At 36.4% G+C, this 22457-nt stretch overlaps 1 protein-coding gene across 2 annotated transcripts in view; it reads right to left on the reverse strand.

Annotated features, from left to right (window-relative positions):
- Positions 1–210: 210 nt before the first annotated feature.
- The window catches only part of KCNJ16 (potassium inwardly rectifying channel subfamily J member 16), a 39620-nt gene continuing 17373 nt past the window's right edge, over positions 211–22457 (reverse strand). Inside the window, exons 2-3 of one of the 2 annotated variants that reach the window (XM_087925022.1) lie at positions 20035–20100; positions 211–3146 (exon numbers count right to left, since the gene is read on the reverse strand). In XM_087925022.1, the coding sequence (XP_087781148.1) occupies positions 1773–3065 (1293 nt within the window). In that variant the 5' untranslated portion in view covers positions 3066–3146; positions 20035–20100 and the 3' untranslated portion in view covers positions 211–1772. Of the gene's footprint in view, positions 3147–15715; positions 15843–20034; positions 20101–22457 lie in introns of those variants that run through there. The other variant, XM_087925023.1, reaches the window with a different exon arrangement.

Consider the following 22457-nt stretch of genomic DNA (forward strand, 5'->3'; position numbering starts at 1 on the left):
ATGCTCTTCCCAAGTGATTTTAGGCATTGTGTACACACTGTACACTCCTTCTGTTTATATCAGATAAAGGCAAACCGTAAATCCTTTACTGTATATCCCACAAGTCCCATTTTTATACAGTCCCCTAAGATCATGCTGTCCTATAATAGATTAATAATGTTTCAGGGTTTTTTCTTTGTAACTAAGAAATAATAAAATAGATACAACAAACCCATTAATATGTCTATTTTATTCAAAAGCTCTATTCCATCAATATATTCAGAGAAACTGATCTTCTAAGAATAAATTTGTGCTTATTTTTTTTCTCATTTCATAATAGCTATTATTTTCATTTAAAAGAAAATAAAACCCCTAACTCCTGCAAAGGGTATCAGTCAGAGGTGGTATTCAGCAGGTTCTGACCAGTTCTGGAGAACCGGTAGCAGAAATTTTGAGTAGTTCGGAAAACTGGCAAATACCACCTCTGACTGGAGATTTTACAATATCCTTCCCCTGCCGTGCCCACCAAGCCACGCCCACAGAACCGGTAGTAAAAAGATTTGAATCCCACCACTGGTATCAGTGCTCCACATTTTCAGTTTTCCACCTACAGTTTAACACTTTTAAGGGAAGGATACTCATAAACAATTCTTCTCATATGCCTCCAACACCACATATGATGTTTGCCCCCCAAAATTGGTGAGATACTGATTGGAATATACACAGTTGTAGCTAGATAAGTATGTTTTAGTTCCTCAGCAAACTAGTTAACCGATGAGGGCTTGTCAGAAGCCAGGTTTTCAAGAGCAAGTTTAAGGATGCTTGTAATGGGAATTAAGAGCCATCAACTTATGCTTAAAAGAACTGGTTTGTCTAGTTTACAGATCACTTGCTGAGGTTGCAAAATAGAAAAAGAAATCAAAATGCCCTGATTTAATTAAGTGCTTAAAAATGAAAAGTAAAATAATAGATGGTCTCAACTATTGAGGAGAAAATGTTTATATATTAATTTTAAAAATCAGGCTTAGCGTTACTGTACAGTATAAAATTATGTTTTCCTTAGACAGGCAGAAACAACATTTTCTGCATAGAAATATTAAATGATTTAAAAACTGCTGTTTGAAAATACTACAAATGTAGACTTGAATATATTTGACCTTATATCACCACATCAGATCAGTAATAGTTAAGTTATTCATATAAAGTGCAATAAATAAGGTGCTTTTGGCAAAATTAGTTACTTCTTTTAATTTTTCTGTGGAATCAGTATTTTCTCCTCATAGTTTATACATGACCTTAGTATGTTCATTTCCAAAAAAGTTATTTTTTTATTTATAATTTTAAAGAAAAGAAAATGCATACATTGAAGAAAAGTCTATCAATTTACAAAGAAACAAAGATTAGGATTAATTGTGCTGCAAGATGCAAATAACCAATTTTGAAACTATCTTGTCAATCTCCAAAAATTATATAACCTGGATCAATCCCAAAATATGTCTAAATTTTAGGTTGTGATTAATATTTCAAATAATTATCTCTTTACGAATTCAGTGATAACAGATTTGAATTTTCAATAAATAATTTTCAGTGTCACTATGCAGAATGTAATAATTTGTGAAAGACAACTGTTAACAGCTAGTTATATATTAAAAGGAATGTCAGAGTGCAATCTTAACAGTTTGTCAGTAAATCTCTTCCTTCATTTGAGGATGAGAGCACTAATATTTAAGTGAACATTGTGCATTTGATAGCTGTTATAGTTAGTTGTACAGCTCTGCAAAAGTCATTGATTGCTAAATCTGGGATTCCATTGAAATTCTGCTTAATGTTGCTAGAGCTCTGTCATATGGCAGCTCCATTGTATTTACTGGACTGGAAATTTTGACTGACTCTCCAGAAACCTCAGAATGAATAATTAAAGCATCAGCACTAAACGATCTGATTCTGATTCCCGAGGAGCATGAGGAAGAGGAAGAGGAGGAAGAAGAGGAAATTTCTGGTTCTCCATTTGTTGTCTTATCACAACTTGTGTATTCTAGTTCCTTTTTATCCAAATGCTTGGCGCTACAGTAAGGAGCGTAAACCTCAGTGGTTTCTTCAAATTGCAGGCAGTTGACTTTGTAGTATTTTTTCTTCAGTTGCAGAACATCATTGAATCTGTGTCCCCAAAGGATTTCTCTAGGCACATAGGAACTCCTTGACTGATGTGATGTTCCTGTTGAATCTCCAGTGTAAACGAACGTAACCAGAATCTCAAAATTGTCCTTAGCCAGAGTTTTCCTGTCAAAATCGTACAGTGGACTATCCTGGTTAATTTCATGGACAATGGTCACTGGAGTGGCAAGAATAATCTGATCATTTAGCAGTTTTAAGTCTTTGTACTCCAATATCATCCTGCCCACCCTGTCTTCCACATACCTCAAGAGCTGAGCTCTTACGGTTCCTTCTACCATATGATTAGGTCGGAAATCACCTATTCGCCACATCAGACAGAGTTTACCATCTCGTAAGCCTACTGTTGCATAGTAGCTAAAGCGGATGGTCTGAGCTCGCTTTCGGGCAGTGGCCATTTTTGCTAAGGCAGCTCCAATAATGAATGTGTCAATGATACAGCCTAACACAGATTGTAGGACAACTGTCAGGATTGCTGCAGAACACTCATCGGTCACACAGCGAGATCCATAGCCTATGGTGGTTTGGGTTTCCAGAGAGAATAAGAAGGCCCCTGTGAAACTATTGACATTTTCCACACAGGGGGTGACTTCTTCTTCTGGCAACAAGTCTCCATGCTGGAGTGCAATGAGCCAAAACACTAAGCCAAACAATAACCAGGATAGGATATAAGATAAGGAAAAGATCACAAACATATGGCGCCACTTGATATCTACCAGTGTGGTGAAAATATCAGCCACATAGCTCTCCCACTCCCCGAAGATATGTTTGAAGTAAACATTGCAACTTCCATCTTTCTGAAGGAATCGCTTTTGCATTCTTTTAATCCCCACTGATGTAGTTTCCTGGTAACTCTGTGAATGTTTGAGTTTATTTGCTTCCATGCTGATAAGTTTATCGGTGTGCTCCATCATGCTTCAAGTCGGTATTGTGAAATTGGTTTAGGAGTCACGTTCATTCATCTGTTGATCTGTCCCTCTCTTTTCATTTATAACCTGAAGGGGAAGAAAAAGAGCAAAAGCTTGAGATTTTCAATTGGGCCCCAGTTACATTTTTGAAGCCATATGTGGAATCCTTATTAACTTTTTTGAAACAAAAAATAGATTTGTTTTTATGTTGCACCCTTAACTCAATATACAGTTTTCAATGGAACACCTTTTTCTGGTGATAGTGATTTATTCATCTTCTGCCCCTCTTGATCTTATTTTATCTTATCTTTAACCTGTTATGTTAACTGACTGAGATTCTGAGTCAATGGTCATGTTCAAAGTATCCTTCAACCTGTGCTTGACAACAATTCTGTGGATACAATCAGGTCATTATCCTGGCAACTGTATGGACTCCTCTGGGATGTATTTCCAACTCCCCAGTCTAGTTGACAGCCTTACTGTCAACCATATGACAGAGTGAAATCTAGAGATTTCAGGTGTTAAACATCCCTCCCATTGAGAAGTATGTGGAGAGTGGTCTAAACAGCAAACATTTTCCATTGAAACCTCTAGATGATGGAAGTGGCTTTCCCTATCTCCTTGCCTTTTGCAAAGTAATGAAAAAGCAATGCTTTCAATGTACCCTTAGACCAAATTATTTGTAGGTACCCACTGTTTATATGTATGAATGTCATGGTTTTTACTATTCCGATGGAGTTTTATTTATGCTTTGTTGTTCATCTCCCAGATTCTTAATTGGTTGAGAGGTCTGCAAATATTGTCAAATAAATAGGTACAAAACAGGTCCAACCTAGCTTCCCTTCTAAACCTAGAAAAGTTCATACAGGTGCTGCCACCTACTGAAATGTATTTTACCTCAGTCAGCATTTCATGTTTTTCACACCTCCAATGAAAACTCTGTCTAAATCTCTCATAAAAGTATTGGATTTCCCTCAAATATCTACAAAGCAAAAATACCTATTGTTTAAATTTTAAAACCAACGCACGTATGCATATTTTAGACAATAGTATGACTGCTGTTCTTTTGTGGCTGTTCACCCAAAATTAATTTATGGTTTCACTTGATCTCTGGCTTTGGTAATAGAAGACTCACATAAGGAACTCTTGGGTTTATTTTAAGTCTTAACATATAGATTACAATAAAAGGTATCCTTGATACTTAGAAAAATGAGGGTGAGCCATTGTGTTTCACCCAATATACTAAGTGCAATCTGATTGCTATAATACATAGCAAAAACAAATTAAGTTAATATCTTTTCTCCAATTTATCTATTCACAAATACGATAGAAAATGTTGAGAGGTTTGTGCATCATTTCCATGTTTTTTTCCCATAGACATTAAGTATATTTTTGTGAAGAATTTTGTTGCTTCTACCTAGTTATATAACTTGTAGTCTGAAGTAGTATAATCAGTTCTTTTACTTCAGCCCTGTACCTTTCTAGTATCATCTATTTTCTGTACTACTTTACCTTTACTTTATTTTATTTTTTAGTAGCAAGAGAAAGTTATCTATCTGTCCTAAGAATTCATGTGGTGAGAAAGATGTAAACTTGAACTCAAAACAGTTGTTAGACATAAAGTTTCCTACTTCAGTGATACATTCATATTTTTTTCCTCCTCACCCCACCCCAGCCACCCCCTGTGTTATGTTCCTTGCACACATAACTTTTACAAGCAGTGATTACAAATTTAGAGTTACCAAAAAGGTTGGTAAAACAATGAATGCTCTCCCACACTCTAGCTTTTCATTGTGAAATATCTGCTCCATGGAGTGTAGTCCATCTCATTCAGGATGTGTTAAAGATCAAGAATTCCTTAGCCATATGAACAATAATGTCAGCTGTGCGAATACACTTTTCCAAAACACTTAAAAATTTAGCATACTTTCCTTTTCTTTTCTGGGACAAAAACGAATGTGACATATGGTGACATATCCTCTGAATGTGGCCTTCATTAAAACAACAACAGCATAACATTTGTGGTTCCAAAAATACTTCTGGAATGCAGTTATTGGAAATATTCATAGACTTGATGTAGCTGTGGCTTTAAGCACCCCTTCCCACTTTCATTCATTGCATTTTCAAGAACTATCTCATATAAATAAAAATGTGATTTGTATTGTATAACTGAAAATCTTCTTAGTGGCTAGAATGTAACATTTCTCACAGGTGTGGATTCAGAGGAAAACAACTAGGAGATGTATTCCCAGCAGAAGGCCAACTCTGGCATCTGGCAAGAGATCCATTCCATCTCTTACAATGAAGACTGCCTTTAGCCAGTTCTTCAGCACCCGTGTTCTGGATAGAAATCACCTTACCTGCAGCACTCACAAAGTTGTTGAAAATGAAATAGTGCCAAGAATAACATTCTTTCACTTGGAAACTACTTATCAACCCAAATTCAAAGTTCTGCTGGTTGTCTCATGACCACATTTTGGGCAATCTAACTAGGATGCATTTATGACCATCATGAGCTATGACCATGATGGGTAGGCTCCATGACGTTTGTCACTCAAGTACTACTTGAGTACTATAATACTCTAGATATAGAGTACTATAGTACTATAGATATAGGCCGCTCACATATCGCTCCTCAATGAACTCAGAATGTGGAAGAGGGTAGAACAACTTCAACATGTACCCTAATGAGAGAGAGGAAAAATCATTTGAGATATGAGCAGCAAAACATAGTATTGTCATGGCACATCTTATCTAAAGGGTCGGAAGCCCATTATTGTCGGCTTCCAGAAACTGATGGAAACTAAAGGATGATAGAATAACCTGGGTAAGGCCGGGTTCCAAGAAAGATTTCAGACAATTCAGTTGAGACCCTATTTCTCCTATGAGATGGTCTGATGAAATGTACTGTTGGTTCAGTTGCTTAATGTCACTATTACTTTCCAGTCAGGAAAAGTTTGGTTTTCAGAAGTGATACAGATAATGAAGTTCACAGCTAGACCGATAAGTTGGATATCTTAGCATGGATAAGAGCACATTAACATGTGCTGTTAGGACAGGAGAAAAAAGGCAACTGGATATTTTGCTGTTAATACTGCTCCATCAAATAAGCATTTAGCAGAATTACCTATATCTGGTTGGGAATCTTTTTATTTATTTTAGGAGTATTTACTCCTAAAAATGGATTGCTGGACCCCATAGGTACATGCTCTGATTCATCTCTACCAACCAATGATAGGCAAATAAAATAGTAATTTTATTTGTCATATACCTATAGCTTGGTAGGATGCAAAATAATACAGTATTTATTATTATAAACATGAATAATATAACTCACTATAATTCAATTTAAGATCATTACTAAAGTACAGTGCCTTGGTAACCTGAATATCCCATTTAGATATCTTTTATATATCCAAAAGAATGATTAATATTTATAAGAATACATAAACCAGCTTTTGAAAACCCATAATAATAAATATTTTACATCTTTTTAAGATTTATGTCTCCAAAAGTAATCCTGGAAGAAAGACTGGCCTTCAATGAAAAATGGCTGTTTTTTACACAACTATTATAATACAAGCAAGTGAATGTTGATCATATTAAGTGGTCTGGTTTTCTATACTGTCTAAAGAAGAAAGGTATTGCAGTAATGGGGTCTATTAGCTACTCAGTAAAAAAGTAAAAAAATGTGGGCCTTATAAAGTTTGTGGTCTTTGTTGTCCATCCTATAATGCTCAGATTATGAGACAAATACAAGTTGAGTTTGGACTCTTAGTAGAGAAAGGCAAATAAGATGTGAGAAACTTGGTGGAGTAACTCCTGTGAATAAAGAATATTAATTGAAGAACTCGTTTTGTTCAAAAGGAGCAGAAGTAATAGTAGGGGAAAAGAAGGTGTACTCTTCACCCAAACTCTCCACACCAGCTCAAAAATCCCAAGGAACAAGCTTAGTGATGCCATAGAGAGTATCCAAGTTAGTTTCAGTTTTTTATGGCTGCCCATTTTAGAGCACTGGGTGGTTCACAATAACAAAAACTAGTAAAGGAGGAATGCAAACTATTGTTTGTTCAACCATGGAATAAATGTGAATAATATTTTCCAAAAGTAAACTGAAGATCTTTCAAAGAACATGATGTTTTCACTGATGGGGAACTTTAATTACTTTACCATCTGTGAGAGATAAACTCTGTTAAATAGGAAATTCCTGACTTGTCTTACTAACAACTTTCTTCTTCAGAGAGTTGAGGAAGGTACAAGAAGCTTGATATTAACCAGTATGGAAGACATTTATGAAATAACTATTTACTTTAAACGAGTTTAAAAACTCAAGGGTCAGATGAATTGAGACTTAGGGTTCTCAGGATTGCTGATAAATTGAACTTCAAGCATATTAGACGTATATGGTTCTGATCAGTCAAAAGTTAGATCGACAGCTACCTACTAAGCAGTATTTTGGATGGAAACAGGAAATATATATAATAAATATTTCCTATCTTTATATTTGAATTCTTTATTGTCATTGTACATATATACACAGTATAATACAACAAAATTCAAATAACACCCAGAGACCAGACTCAACGTGCACATGCACATGACTATCCCCAAACACCTCCCCACTTGTCAAAATTCCCGCCTCCTAAAAACACACAAGCATCCACACAACAGACCAAGTAATGCTGTCCAACAGCTCACGGATGGTATTTAAGTTCATTGTTAAGTGCAATTATAGCTCTGGGATAAAAAACTATTCAAAAATGTGTGGTCCAAGTTTTAATTGTTCTGTATCTTTTTCCAGAAGGCAACAGTTCATAAAGATTTTAAACAAGATGGGAAGAGTCTCTGAGAAATCAAACAGCGAGATGTGAAGATGTCTCTCCATTTTCCTATGTAATGATACTTTATCTTCTGGCCCAACTCTGCTATCAATGTAATATATATGATGTCCTGTTTTATGCAATATATACAATATTATACAAAATATGAAACAATATTAACATCTCCATACAACATAGCACCAAGGTCCAGAACACAATAATTCAGTATTAATCTCTGAGGCTGCCCTCAGGAAGCAGAATCACTGCAACCTTGGCTCACCAAGGTGGGCCAAGAATAGTGTATAGGCAATAGTACCAAAAGTTACCAAGAGGTTTTTTAAAAAAAGGATCAATTAAGCCATATCCCCCCTTTTTTTATCTGGTTATATAGGAGGGTGAAAATGACTGGCAGTGCACCTAAATGAGGCTACAACCTAGACCAGGGGTATCAAACTAGTGGCCCACATGCCAGATACATGCAGGCCACGCCCACCCCAGCTCCTCAAATGGGAAAAACATCATGAAATGTCACATGACAGCTATGTGACATGGCGGGTTTGACCTAGACTGAGATAAGTCTCCTTCAAGAATATGTATAATTGATACAGGTCTGACCTCCCAAACTAGGTTTTTTTCTATTTGGACAATAGTTGACTATGTCTGTGTGGCTTCTTGACCTTACAACAAGTGCAAGAATTGACTCTGTCTAAATCTAGTTGTAAACATTCCATAGTTTTATTTAAGTCTGGAAATATCAGTGAATGATGTAACAATATAGTCAATATTGTCTGAATCTACCCACCTAAGAGAGGCTGAGATCAAGACAACATGCAATAAGCTAGGCAGTCACAATAATCTTTCCTACATTCTCAGACCTTAGGTAACTGCACTAGATGAGACACTTCTGTGTGATCTTTCTCAAAATGCATGGCAGTTGGCATAAAGACAAGTGATTTTAATCTTCAAAATGCCTTCTGAAGGAGATTATAAACCCTTGTCTCTTTTGTTTTATTTTGTTGAATGCAGGATAGATTGCAAGTAGGATGCAGTGTATTGAAAGTAGTTACTGCTATCTCATGTCCAGTCAGCTTCAAGATGAGTCTTATATTCTTTGAAGAACCTCATACAGGCTCCGAGAAAATCTTTAAAAAGTCATTGCTTGCTTTAAGAAGTTGACTCACTAATGTTAATATGACTCTTAAAGCAGCCACAACTATTTTTCAGGGTCACATGTAAGATCTTAAAAAGACAGGTTGCTTTAATGAATAACAGAAAAGCTGTGTTTCAAAGTTCTGAAGCACTTCTTCCCAATAATTTTCAGGGTATGAAGAGAGTGTTACTCCATTTTTACAGGAAAAGAAAATTTCTGCTGCCAAAACCCTAAATAATACTTGGAATTTTCTGATTAATATAATTATCTGTGAAACTAAATGCACCAATTCAAAGAAGTTTTATACTCTGAGTACTCCACTATCATTTCCATTCCCTACACCCCCAGAAGTACTTTGAAGCTGGTGTAGAATTTTTGCATGGGATTCTTCTTTAACGGGAATTCTTTTTTCTGGTAGCTTATTTAGATACCAGTAAGAGTAGTTTAATTCTTTTAAGAGTAGATGATCTCCCACCCTTTCCTCTTCTAATAAATTTAGAATTTTGAAACTTTTGATCCAGCTCATCCCATCCATGTTCTTAGCAGTTGTCAGAAAACACCATTTGATTAATGCAAAGACAGCCTTAAAATAGTGGATGTCAATTTTTAATTTTTAGTTCTTTCATTGGGAGAATATTTAGTAGCATTTATTGGGAAAGATTGGGGAGTTAAGAATTATAGGGTTTCCTTGCTGTTTTTTTTTTATCCTCCTTGCTTGGTTTAGTAAATTATCTTTAATTTGATTCTTACCGTAAACTACTTTAACAGAGCAATGCTATGAAGTTTTTCAGTTAATTCCCAGCTTAATGAATATTTATAGTTAAAGAAAGAGCTCATGATATTTGCTCCATAAAGCCACTCATTATGTACATACTATATATTTCCCCATACAATGTACCTAGGAGATTCTTCACACAATTGTATTCACCAAATAGATAACTAACCTATGAAGATAATGGTAGAAGTGTGCCTTAGTCAGCCATAGATAATAGAGTTGGGAAAATGCATTACACATTAATTATCTTAACTTTTGGCAGTTCTTAATCATCTTTCATAAAAGCTATCTGAAGAAAGGAAATGGAAAAGAGGGTATGATGATTTTAAAGAAAGGAAGAAGAATTTGTGAGGTTCGTCACTAGCAAATGTCCTTGAAATATTAGCCTTAAAAGAATGCAGTCTCCACCCTTATCTAAAGATCCTTTTGCATATGTGTTCCATCTTCACAACTTCCCCTGTTAATGTTGCTCTGGCTAAGCTTTTTATCAGCAAAGTTTCTCTTCATGCTTAATCTTAATTTTCCTTCCTGGAAGTCCACTGTTTCCTTCTGCTGTTAATTGTCTTGGAATATAGCATTACATTCAGTTTTGGAAAAATTTTCCTAAGGACACTGATGCTCATACAGTTTGAGAGCTGCAACCAGAGAAGCCATGAATAAACCAATCAAATAATAACCATTTGAACCATCTGACTTTCATCTGGCTATGAATGGAAACAATCTTCTAGTTACTGCATTGTCACCACTTAAAAACATGGTGGCTCCAAATATTTCAACACCCTTCTCTTCCCCCACCCTTTGTCTCCCCCTTCTTTCTTTTTTTTTTGGTAATAAACCTTGCTCCAAACATCTTTGTAGACTACATACAAATTTGATTTTGTGTATTTCTGGAAAATCCAAACTTCTAACACTGTGGGGCGGGGGATCTGTCTGCTTATTAAGAATATACCATACCAACATATAAAAGCTTCAGTTTTTCCCTATAGTTATCCTTTTTATGAATGAAAATATTCCTAGTTTGGCATAATTTTAAATAAGGGAAAGAGATCCAGTTTTTTTTAGCATATTATCTTTCTCAGCTTTGTGATATTTTGTTTCCAGTGCCTATAACATACTGTCTGTGGTTGTATCATGGAATTCCATGGGTAACATTATACAGGCTGTTTCCTAATAATTAGAACAGTGCCCTTTTCACTGCAATTAGGACATGAGTAGCTAAAGTAGGTTTCTGCTTTGATCCTAAGTCCTTTTTCCTGGGAAATCTGGGCAGGCATCTGAATCCCATCAGTTTACAATATTTGTCAAATTTTAGGAAAACCTAAAACAACTTTCTCATCTTGTGCCATTTTTATTTATTTATTTAGCATATGGCAAATACATGGACTTTTAGTGGTTCAAATGTTAATGTCCGGTCCACCCAGCCATTCAACGACAGGGTAGTCTATGTTGAAAAAAATCTGACATTGGGTCGGCGTAAGCACTTGATGGACATTCGGACACAATGTGATAGATACTTTGTCGAGGACCCATTTTAATTTTGTGCCATTTTAATATGTATTAAATACTCCAGCTGTACTCTCCAGCTGAATATCACCACAGTTTACATTAAAGATATGGGAGCACATACAAATGTATACTATCACATTGATAAATTTGTAGAAAATGCAAGTGGTTTTCCCTGGCTCTCATATGCTCACAAATGCCTACCTTATAAGTTTTCCTTTCCACCCATGTGAGCACCTTAGTGGGGAATTCCAGTATAAGATGGATAGAGAGGAGGAAATGAGAATATATTTTGATAACATATAATCATCAAATAGTAGTATATTTTGATGACAACAGTCACAATAATAGGTGATCTCAGAAAAAGTCTTATTAGAAAACCTCTTTTTCCCCTCTTGATCACAAAACCTTTGTCTAATTTTCCCTGTTTTAAAAAGAGATCAATGTGCACTAGTGACACTTTAGAAACATTGATAGTTTGTGTTTATGTTTGGTAGGAGCAAAATGACATTTGGATCACAGCCTCAATGCCTTGCTATGTCAATATGAAATTATTTTAAAAAAATTGGAGACAGACATAAAGAGCTCTGCACAAAAGGTTGCTCTAAACGTTTTGAATATCATGCAAGGTGTTGTCATCCACAGTGGAACATCTTCCAATGACATTTAATCCATGCAGATGAAACCAGATCCTATAGCAGGAACAGCAGGAGCAGCAGTTGGTATTTGGTCACGGATTTGACAGAAGGTGTGCTTTGAAAGGTTCCTTCAGAGAACAGATTCAAGGCCACTGTAAGGTCATTGCTTTCACCTGATTGGACTTACTGAAATAGATAAGGTATGAACACTGTAATATCTGATTGGATTTAACAATAAAAGTGGAGATTTATTATATGTTAATGGCTGCAAGGATTCTATATGTATTTTATTAGAAAAGACCAGCCCGAGGTTGACTCAGCCTTCCATCCTTCCAAGGTCAATAAAATAAGGACCCAGATTGTTGGGGGGAGCAATATGCTGAGTCTGTAAACTGTTTAGAGAGGGCTGTAAGCAGGGATGGGATTCTACCAGTTCACACCTATTTGCTAGAACCGGTTGTTAACATTCTAAGCAGTTCGGAGAACCGGTTGTTAGAAGAAATTACTGGCCTAATCCTGTAAGGAAGGCAGGAAGGAGACATTCTGGTGTTGCTTACAGAAACTGCCTCTCCATTAACCCTTATTGCATTCTTGGCAGGACTAGACTTCCTGTCTCAGGAACATCTCTGGAGTTTTTTCCCCCTCCTTTGCTGGTACTTTGCTTGTGTGGAGTGACCATTCAAAGTTACAGTGGCACTGAAAAAAGTGACTTATGACTGTTTTTCACACTTATGACTGTTGCAGCCTCCCCACAGTCACGAGAGGCCATGCGTGTCATGAGGAGATATGTGCCTCAATGTGAGTGATGTTAAGTTGGCCATGCCCAGCCAGTAACATGACCACCAAGCCATGCCCACCAACTAAGCCATGCCCACAGAACCGGTTGTTAAAAAATGTGAATCCCACCCCTGGCTGTAAGGCACTGTGGAGTGGTATATAAGTCTAAGTGCTATTGCTGTTAATTCAGTCATTGACTAACAAAATTTCATTCAATAAAGTGAACAGCATAAAACTATCACCTAATGACAAGAACTATTGGTAGTCATTTGTGTACAAAGCTTACACATAATGTAGCAAATTTTTTATTATTTTACACAAATAAAATCACCTCAATTATTCAACAGATAGTGCAAATAAAAATCAGAGTGCCCTGTATTTTTTAAAAATTGCGGTAATCAACTAGTGAAAGTCCCTGCAGAACTGGCAATACTGAAGAACATGCTTTCTATGGCACTCATATTGCAGGGGCTCTATACGGTTTCATATGGGGGTTTTCTGCTTTTCTCTTGTAAGACAGCTGAGGGGACAGCATTAAATTGAGCTACAGATGAAGCTCTCCTGGATGAAGGAACTGTGATACGATTAAAAAAACATGAGGAAGATTTCAGCACTAAACTTTGGTTATTTGCAATTATATAAGAAGAGAAAGCGGCATTTTCTGTTTGACTTTCTATGTCTAAGATCTTTTCTCTTGGTATAGATGTATTTTGATCTGAGACTATGGTTAGGATAGCATCACTAGAAAACCATAGATGTTTAGTTCCTTTAGACTGCTATTTCTCAAGAAGATTTGTAGTTGTCTGTCAGTATTACATGGGTCAATCCACTTGCAATATCGTTTTTACTAGTAGGTAAAGATATTTATCCAGAGATTAGATTCAATTTTACTGATTCTTGCTTCCCATTGAAGTACTGCCTTTGGAACAAAGTGGGTTGAACTTTAAGCAAAAAGTGCTTGATTAACCCAGTTCAAATTGCTAGAAAGATTGTAGATAGTTTTTAAAAATGGTAAATTAATACTATACATGTACTTTAAACTATGATATGAACTCTAAAATTCAATTTTGGATGCGACACAATTCTATAAATAAAATATAGTCTGAGGATGGTTTCCACTTAAAATTAAAGCCTATTTTTTACATGCAAAGTGGGAGGCATAATTTAATTAGACATTCTTCTGAAGAGGGAATTAGGGATCTACCTGTAACTTCCTATGATCAATTAATTATAAGCACCATCTCAATCATCTTCCAGGCTCTTGATAAGAAAAAGAAAAGATAAGAAAAATTGATCTGAAATATCAAAAGCTTCTAATGATGCATTGGAATATGTTATGATATTTCAGATTATTTTTTATCCATCGATATTTCGCTACCTGTAGCTGATTCTTCCATTTGTATCATCTATATTTTCATAGTTAATTAATAGTTAATGATATGGGGGAAGAGGAGAAAGGAGGAAGAGCATATTTAAGACCTACAAAGCTATCTACAAAGTACATTTTCAGTAATAGAACCTAATGAAGTAGGAGAACCTACAACCTGGTTAGGATTGGAAGTTAGGTTCAGTTTGAAAAACCATTTGCATTATTAGAACTATGGGATGCCTTTAGTCTAAACAGTATGTCATCATTAAGATTCTTCTTTTCTTCAAAGAACTCAGAAATATGATAAACATAATATTTTAATATTTTTCCTCCTCTACCCTCTTCTTTCTTCCTGGGTCCTTTACAAAGAAAAAGAAATTAAGAGATAAATTTCCGTATTTAGAAATTAATGTATCTTTGCAATTCTCTGGCTATTCATTGGTCACAATATTGCTAGGTAAACGACACATTATGTGAAACGTGTATGCCAATTCCCTCTTCCAAAATTCCTGCTATAAACTAATCTCCCTTGCAAGTTGTATCCTTATCATATCAATGTTCTTGATGTTCTGATTATAGTTGCCACTTCTTTTTTCTTATCAGAACTCATTACACAATAATATAGTATTTCATGTTGGGAAAATCCGTATCTATTGATTGAGAAAGGTACAGTTGGCTGAAAAGAATATTCACCTTGTTTTCGAGCAGAATTAACAGGAAGTATAACATTTCTTTGGAAATGGGAAGAAAATAATATGAGGTTTTTAAAAATCCAAATATAGGAAGCTTACTAAATTAACAGATTTGCCTATCCCTGAACAAGTGTTTTTCCCCATCTTCTCTACAAAATAATGTAATAATTTAATAATTTAAAATGTTGACTTAAAACCAAATAAAATGAACAGATAGTTTAACACACTCTAGCTTAATTTGCATTTCCTATACTAAAGTACATGTTGATATGTAATTATCTTTCTATTTTTATGTTTCCCCAAGTTTTTGTTGCTGCTTTCTGATTATGAAAAAAACCCAAAATGACTACATTAAAAATGCAGATTAAAAGGCATGTGGGGGAAATTATTAAAAATAAAGATATTAGGAAAAAGGCATAAAATATGAACAAATGCTTGTGTAGAATTTTTACAAACTAAATTTTGAACTTTTTACCTTCAAGATACCAAAAGTATCTGCTGGTCTGTTGGATCAAAGAGACAGAAAAAAACTGAACAAGGGATACTAGAAGAATCTGTCAAAAATCTGCCGGTGTCAATGTCTCATATATTCAAACATAATTTTTCCCTAACTTATGCACTTAGTATATAGTTTCTGGTTGATAGCTACTCTAATGAGAAAAAAAATCCAAAAAAAATCTCTGGAAAGTATTAGTGTCACATATTTCACCCAGGTTTTTCTTGATTTTAGAAAACTGTTCATTAAAATTTATGTTACCATTTAAGCTTTGTTTTATTTTTTTCCCCTCTTTTGCATGAGCATGTAATTTAGGTATTTGGTTCAGGTTAACGTTCACAGACTTTCTTGGAGATGCGTAAGTTAGTGGAATCTAAAGCTGGAATTAATATGAATCCTATTTTCCACATCTTATTACTAAAATGTCAATAGTCACCAGTTGCGTGTTTTGGAAACTCCAGCTCCAATTATTCCTCTCAGGGCTCCCATATAAACATTTCTTTCTTCTAGTTGTCTAGAATTCAAGTTGGTTGCGGTTTTGGCCTTGGGGCAATATGCTTGTTTATCTGTAGGCATTTGAATCTGCAGAAAACCATAGTAGAAGGAAGGAAAGAAAGAATAAGAAAGTTTGCCCAGACATTAATTGAAAATACCATTGCTGGGCTCTAAATCAATATCTGTTTCCTGAAATAGTATGATACCATTAAGGGGCCTCAGAGAACAGTACTCGTGAGGATCTGGTAATATAAGCTATTCTGTATTTATTGAAACTCTTTATATCAAAATTAGCACAAGACTATCTTGAGTCTGACAGCTAAAGGATTCACCTAAAAGAGATATCAAGGTAGGACATTGAAGAAAGTCTTCCAGCAAACACCTAAAGAAAGAAAATTATTTCATCATGGGTCAGATCATAGGACAAGCTTGCACTGACAGATCAAGGAGCTGTGGGGGAGAAGGAAAGACAACTGTACATGAGACACCATGATGCTAAGAGTTTTGGAGGAGATGGAACTAATGGAAGTCACCAATTAATAAGCTGGCTTGAAGAATGATAGAAAATCCATAGTGTATTGTTGAAAGAGGGAGAAAAATGTAGGAATATATCCATAATGAGGGAGTTTCACAAAAAAGAAGAGCAGATTCTCTAAATTTTACGCTCTGTAGGTCCAAGATTTTGCCTCCTTACTGCTACTGAGCATTTATTCTTTCTCAGTAACAAACTCATCACTTTTTCTGTTACAGTTTCCTGTTCTTCACAGCAACCTTTAAACTAATGTTACCTTTTTTTTTTTTTTTTTTTGGACTGGCTTATTGTTTGCTTTCTTCCCTAATTTTCAGTTCCAAGTATTCCGTGATCTGTGTTTCTCGAGATACAATTTCATTAAAGTAAGCTCAGAGAACATCACTAATGAAATTCTGATTATACAAGTTACTCGGTGTTTATTACCAATGCCTTTCCCTCTTCCAGAAGCACTAAGGTCAAAAAATAGCAACAAAGGTAAACAACCAAGATTCTATTTGGAACTGTGCACATTTATTCTGGTAAATGAGCCCAATAAAGATCATTTTGATTTGATTTCTGGGCAAGTCTCACCTCTTGAACTACTGAAGAGCAGCATGTCCCAAAGAAAGCTCAAGGATGTTTAATATGCTAAAGAACTGCTCTTTGTCAGGTGCAAGTGGAAAGCTTCACTCCTTGGACATGACACAATATTTCTACCCCATGGATTCTTCTCTGTTATTTGCAGTTTTGTCAATGAAACTAGGACCTCGCCATAGTTTTGAATCTAAACAGGATGGCCTTAGTTGTTTTATAGTAGAGTATCCTACTCTCCTTTTTTTATCCTCATCATTAGTTTGCAATGCAGTGGTACTAGACCATCCTTTCGTAAAGGCAATTTGCCTGCTCTCTCTGTGCAAAGTTGAGAAAAAGAATATAACATTTATTTATCCCACCTCTACGAAGCCCAGTTTTTTTCAACACATCTATTATCATATAGGTCCCTAGTTCACTCACCAGTTAGGTTGGCCAAGGAGGGAGATGCACCATCAGCACAAGCTACTTGCTACTACAACCACTGAGGTTCACTGAAGTGGAACCAACTTGTGTCCTCCTTAATTTCCTTATTTACATATGCACCCTATCTCCAAAAGCTACAGTACAGCTAGCCTCTCTTCCTTGCGATCTCGATTCTATGGGGTGCTAAGCAACCTTGGCTCCCACAGCTCATTGAGCATTTAGGACAAACTGGCACTTCACAATACCTCTGGCAAACATTCAGGTCTGTGCTTCCGCATTAAGTATTGGATTTTTCCAAAAAGGGAGGAAAAAAAGCATAATAGGAGAGAGAAGGAGGAAAAAGTTGCATGCTGAAGTTCAGCCGAATCCAAATCACTGTTGTGGCTTTGCTCAATCCTTTTAACAGTTTCTTTTTCAAATGGATTATTTTCCTTCCCCCTCCCTCCCCCTAAATTTGGTTCTCATGTTCTGGTCAATTGGGTCTGTTTTAATTTTTGTTTTTATTTTAGAATTACTTTTAAAACCTATGTATGCTTTTTTTTCTCTCCAAATAATAAAACAGGGACTGAGTTTTACTTGACTTTATAATTGTGTATTTGGGCAACACTTCAAGCATCAGTTGGAAAAAAAAGGATGTGACTTGCAACTGTTTGAAAAGGATATAGAAATGTGGTGCGCTAAAAATATACACCATGCCAGCCTTTTCGGAGGCAGACAATTAAAATAATCTGTGTGTATTTTCTGTAAGCTCCCATTCTTCATGTGACTCTCAATGGAGAGTCTCGGCAGTTCCCCTGCTTCTAATTAAAAGCGTCCTTGAGTTCAAAATTTATTTTTACACTAAAAGAGAGAGATTGGGACTGGCTCAGGGCTGAGCTGAAGGCTGAAGCAGAGGAAATAGATTTGCAGAAGGGAAATTGACCCTTCTAAAATGTTTGATCTCAATGCAATTGGACAAGAATAAAGGTGTCAATGAAAAACGGGAAGAATTGTCTTCATTTGGGTAATATATATATGGCATTCTAATCTTATCATCCCTTTCTCCAGCTGGAAACATTCTTCCAAGGACATCCGTCTCAGGGATATCCTCTAGGTCTGGGTACAAGCAGAGTTGTCGCATGGCAGCACCCAAAGTCTTTTTTCATTTAAGACCCAGCTGGGCTGCCCAAGAGGGCTCGTTACAAAGACTCTCAAGAATCCCCTTCCAACAACACAATTCAAAAACATCAATTCTTTGGCACTCATCCTTGCTAGAGGAGATGTTTTGTAGAATAGTCCCTCATCTCAGATGGATCTATGTGTGCCTGTGTGGAATTGACCCTGAGCTATTTGCTACCGCCCCAGAGATTACAAACCCTGCATAGACATTTGAGCCTCCTCAACCAGTAGTGGGATTCAGCCAGTTTGCACCAATTCAGGCAAACTGGTTGTTAAATCCCCGCCCCCAGCTATCAAAGTGGATCCTGGGCACTGCACTGCAATGGAGAAACAGGCAATGGAGCAGTTGGCACAAAGACAGGAGAAGGCTGCTTTCCCTCTTTCTTCTCCCTGCTCCTCCTTCCCTCATGCCAGCCACCCCGTTTCCCATTTCTCCATTGTGGCGTAGTGCCCAGGATCCACTTTGATAGCAGTGGGAGATAAGAGCCTTCGTAGCACATTGGTTAGAATGCAGTACCGCAAGCTACTTCTGCAGCCAGCTGCCTGCAATTTTGGCAGATCAAATCCCACCAGGCTCCAGGTTGACTCAGCCTTCCATCCTTCCGAGGTGGGTAAAATGAGGACGCAGATTGTTGGGGGCAATAGGCTGACTCTGTAAACCACTTAGAGAGGGCTGTAAAGCACTATAAAGCAGTATATAAGTCTAAGTGCTATTGTGATTGCTATTAACAACCGGTTTGTCCAGGGTCAGGTTGGCAGTCGTGGAACACTTATCCCACATGTGTGGGGGAGCTGGAGGATGGGGATGGGCCATGCCTTCCATGACAGCCAACCTGACCCTGGGTGAACTGGTCATTAAGTTATTTTAATCCCACCACTGCCTCAAACCATCATTAGAAACTGGGCTGTGGTGTCCCAGATATCACCCCATCAACCACAATATGCAAATATTTTTTAAAAAATGATGCTCTAGATTTCAAAAGTCACACAGCAAGATTAAGAGGGAAGAAAAATGTGATTTTTTTTTCTGAGTAAGGGGTTTGTGCAGACTTTGTTTCAAAGCAAAACAACTCTCTGTGTTATCTAGCTGCCTCTAAAGCAGCCTAGGAACTTGCAAGCACTTCCATCTTGCAGAGTGAGAAATAAAAAAATAACTTTAGCGTGATGCCTCAAGGGAAAAGATCTTGCTTTTAATAGAGATTGCCTGTAGGCAAATGAAAAAAGGGAATCTCTGGGCTAAATAATCAGAGGGAAAATGGCAGGAGGTCAAGGTCTCAGACATAGCAATTTTGTCTGGGGGGACTGAGGGAGGCAGTTGCTGAAAGTAAAGCCAATTCATCAAACAAAGCTGTAATTGTAGTCACACGAAGTACATATAACTCCCATTCATGCTAAATAATTGGTATATTGACTGAACAATTTGTTTTAAATAGGTCAATTGTACCTTTCCAGATTGCTTTTCAGTTATCATGATTACAACATTAAGTGGTAAGTGTGTGTTTGTGGTTCTGCTTTATGGTGTTATGAACTGCATCCTGTTTTCCTGGTGGGTGAGAGGAAAGCACCCCACTTACCTGGCTGGCCTTCCTCTTGTGCACCTTCTAGCTGGGTCCTCTTTTTCATACCAGTTCTTGAAATACCTTGGCAGAAATGTAAAGCAGTCCAATCAGTATTCTAATGATTTTCAGCCTTCTATCCTTTCAGTGTTGTTCCCCTGACTTCTCTTCCTGGATGTCTTGCTACTGTTCACCCAAAGATTTCATAATGAACCCAGTGTTTTCCTTTGGTACTTTTAAAACTGTGCATGCAACACATTCTCTCAAGACCCAGAACTAAGTTTTGTTTCTATTTTTTTTTAACAGCCAGGGATGAAGGATACATTTTAAAGAGAGGCTTTCACAGCTAAGGAAGCCTCAACAATTTGCCCTGAACTGAGATCACCTATCTGACTCTCCATCAAACACTCTAAATCTCCATTTAGATTTCTAAATGCATTCCTAATAGAAGTTGATGCATATATTTCTTTATTTTGTTTTCATTCTTTCAGCTCAGCTTTAGAGAAAACCCTTTCACTAAACTCTATTGCAGGTATTCCTCGATTTACAGCTGTTTGTTTAGTGACCTCTCAAAGTTACAACAGCACTGGAAAACATGACTTATAACCAGTTTTCATGCTTATGCCCATTGCAACATTCCCATGGTCACGTGATCAGAATTCAGGTGCTTGGCAACTCATGGCAGTTGCATTATCCTGGGGTCATGTGATCACCATTTGTAACCTTCCCAGACAGCTTCTGACAAGCAAAATCAATGGGTAAGCGGTACCAGATACACTTAGTGACCACTAAACTTATTCACTTGACTTCAGTGATTCATTTAACAACTGTGGCAAAAGAAAAAAAAGTTTGTAAAATGGGGCAACACCCACATAACAGCTGCCTTGCTTAGCAACAGAAATTTTGATCTCAATTGTTGCAAGTGGAGGACTAAACATATGTTTCCTTATTCAGAAAAATGCCACAAGTCCTTTCTATATGTGACTCTATAAGACAGTAGGCACATCTTTTTATTCTACTAAGTGAGTTGGTGAATAAACACAGTCAAACATTGGTGGACTTACTCTTAAGCAAACAGGCATAGGGTTGCCATGTTAGTAACAGGACTATCACTTTAGCAAATTAAATTTTATTAAATAATAATATTGGGTGAGTTAAAGAGTAATCTAGTTATAAAATCAACTTTTTTTCAAGTTTAGTTTAATACAAAAGGTTTAGAAAACCACACTATAACTTTCTTCTGTGCTGACACAACAATCACAAACCTGGGTAGAAATGACCTAGGGCAAACTCATCAAGATGGTGCTTATTTATTAATATAGCTATACACTACCAAGTGACACATAACAACAAATCTCAAAGTAATGAAACGTAATGCAATTTGTTCTATCACCTTCTCTCCAACACTCTGAGAATTAAGCATTGATTACCGTAAGAACTGAGAGGAGAATGAAAGTACAGAAAGAAATATACACAGAGAAATCAAAGGCATCAGACAATAAAGTTTCTATTTCATCAGGCTTTTGACCTCCGGCTGTCTGAAGCACATGGGCAAATCAATCTGACCCACCAGTACAGATTCAGTTGCCTAACCTTATCATACATGTTTCCTTGAAAGTAAGTTCTAAATAAATGACATTGCAACATTTTAGTCATCTCACTGCTGGGGATTGGGAAGAAGTTTACAGAAATTAAGTGGAACAAAATTTACAAGAGAGTACAAGGAGGTCTTACAGTATTTTGTAGAGTCATTACAAGAAATACTGTCATGATCTCAGGTCATTTTACCTGATTAATTTATGAAAGTTTATGCTGCAATACATTCCTCAAACTTAAGATACCAAAATACTTCACTGACTTGAGATAGTAGTCCTTCTATGGCATGGAAAAACTGATTTTTAGGCAATTTTGGGCATTGTCAAGGAAGGAAGGTAGGAAGGAGGGAGGGAAGTTTCTTCTCAATGATGCCATTTTGACAAGTCAGATTATTTATATTCTACAACTGAACATTGAGCAACATCTAAAATAGATTCATGTGATAACTAAAACAAAAAATTCATTTGAAGTTCTAATTTTTAACCTCCAATGGCAAAATAATCCTTGTACATTAATTCACATATTAGAATCTCAAGCTTGGAATATATACAATTATATCATAGTCTGAAATGTCATTAAATGTTTTTTGTCAAACACCATGAAGTTGAAGCTGCATCCAAATTCTGAATCCATTTTCATTCTTCATTTGCAAACACACAAGCCAAATGCTTTCAAGATTTCATAGTGAAATATTGCATTCTGTTCTCTTTGATATTTGTTCATGTATGGTGTGCTCATAATATTTTCCATGGTGAGTGAGGTCAGTTGTGTTATGTCTACAGTCAATATGATGTACAATTAAAAGTAATATACTGAACTTTTGTGGGTAACCCTTTTTTTCAAAA

This window comes from Pseudonaja textilis, chromosome 2 (assembly GCF_049901715.1).
Source record: "Pseudonaja textilis isolate UNSWEBS1 chromosome 2, rPseTex1.2, whole genome shotgun sequence".
NCBI lineage: Eukaryota > Metazoa > Chordata > Lepidosauria > Squamata > Elapidae > Pseudonaja > Pseudonaja textilis.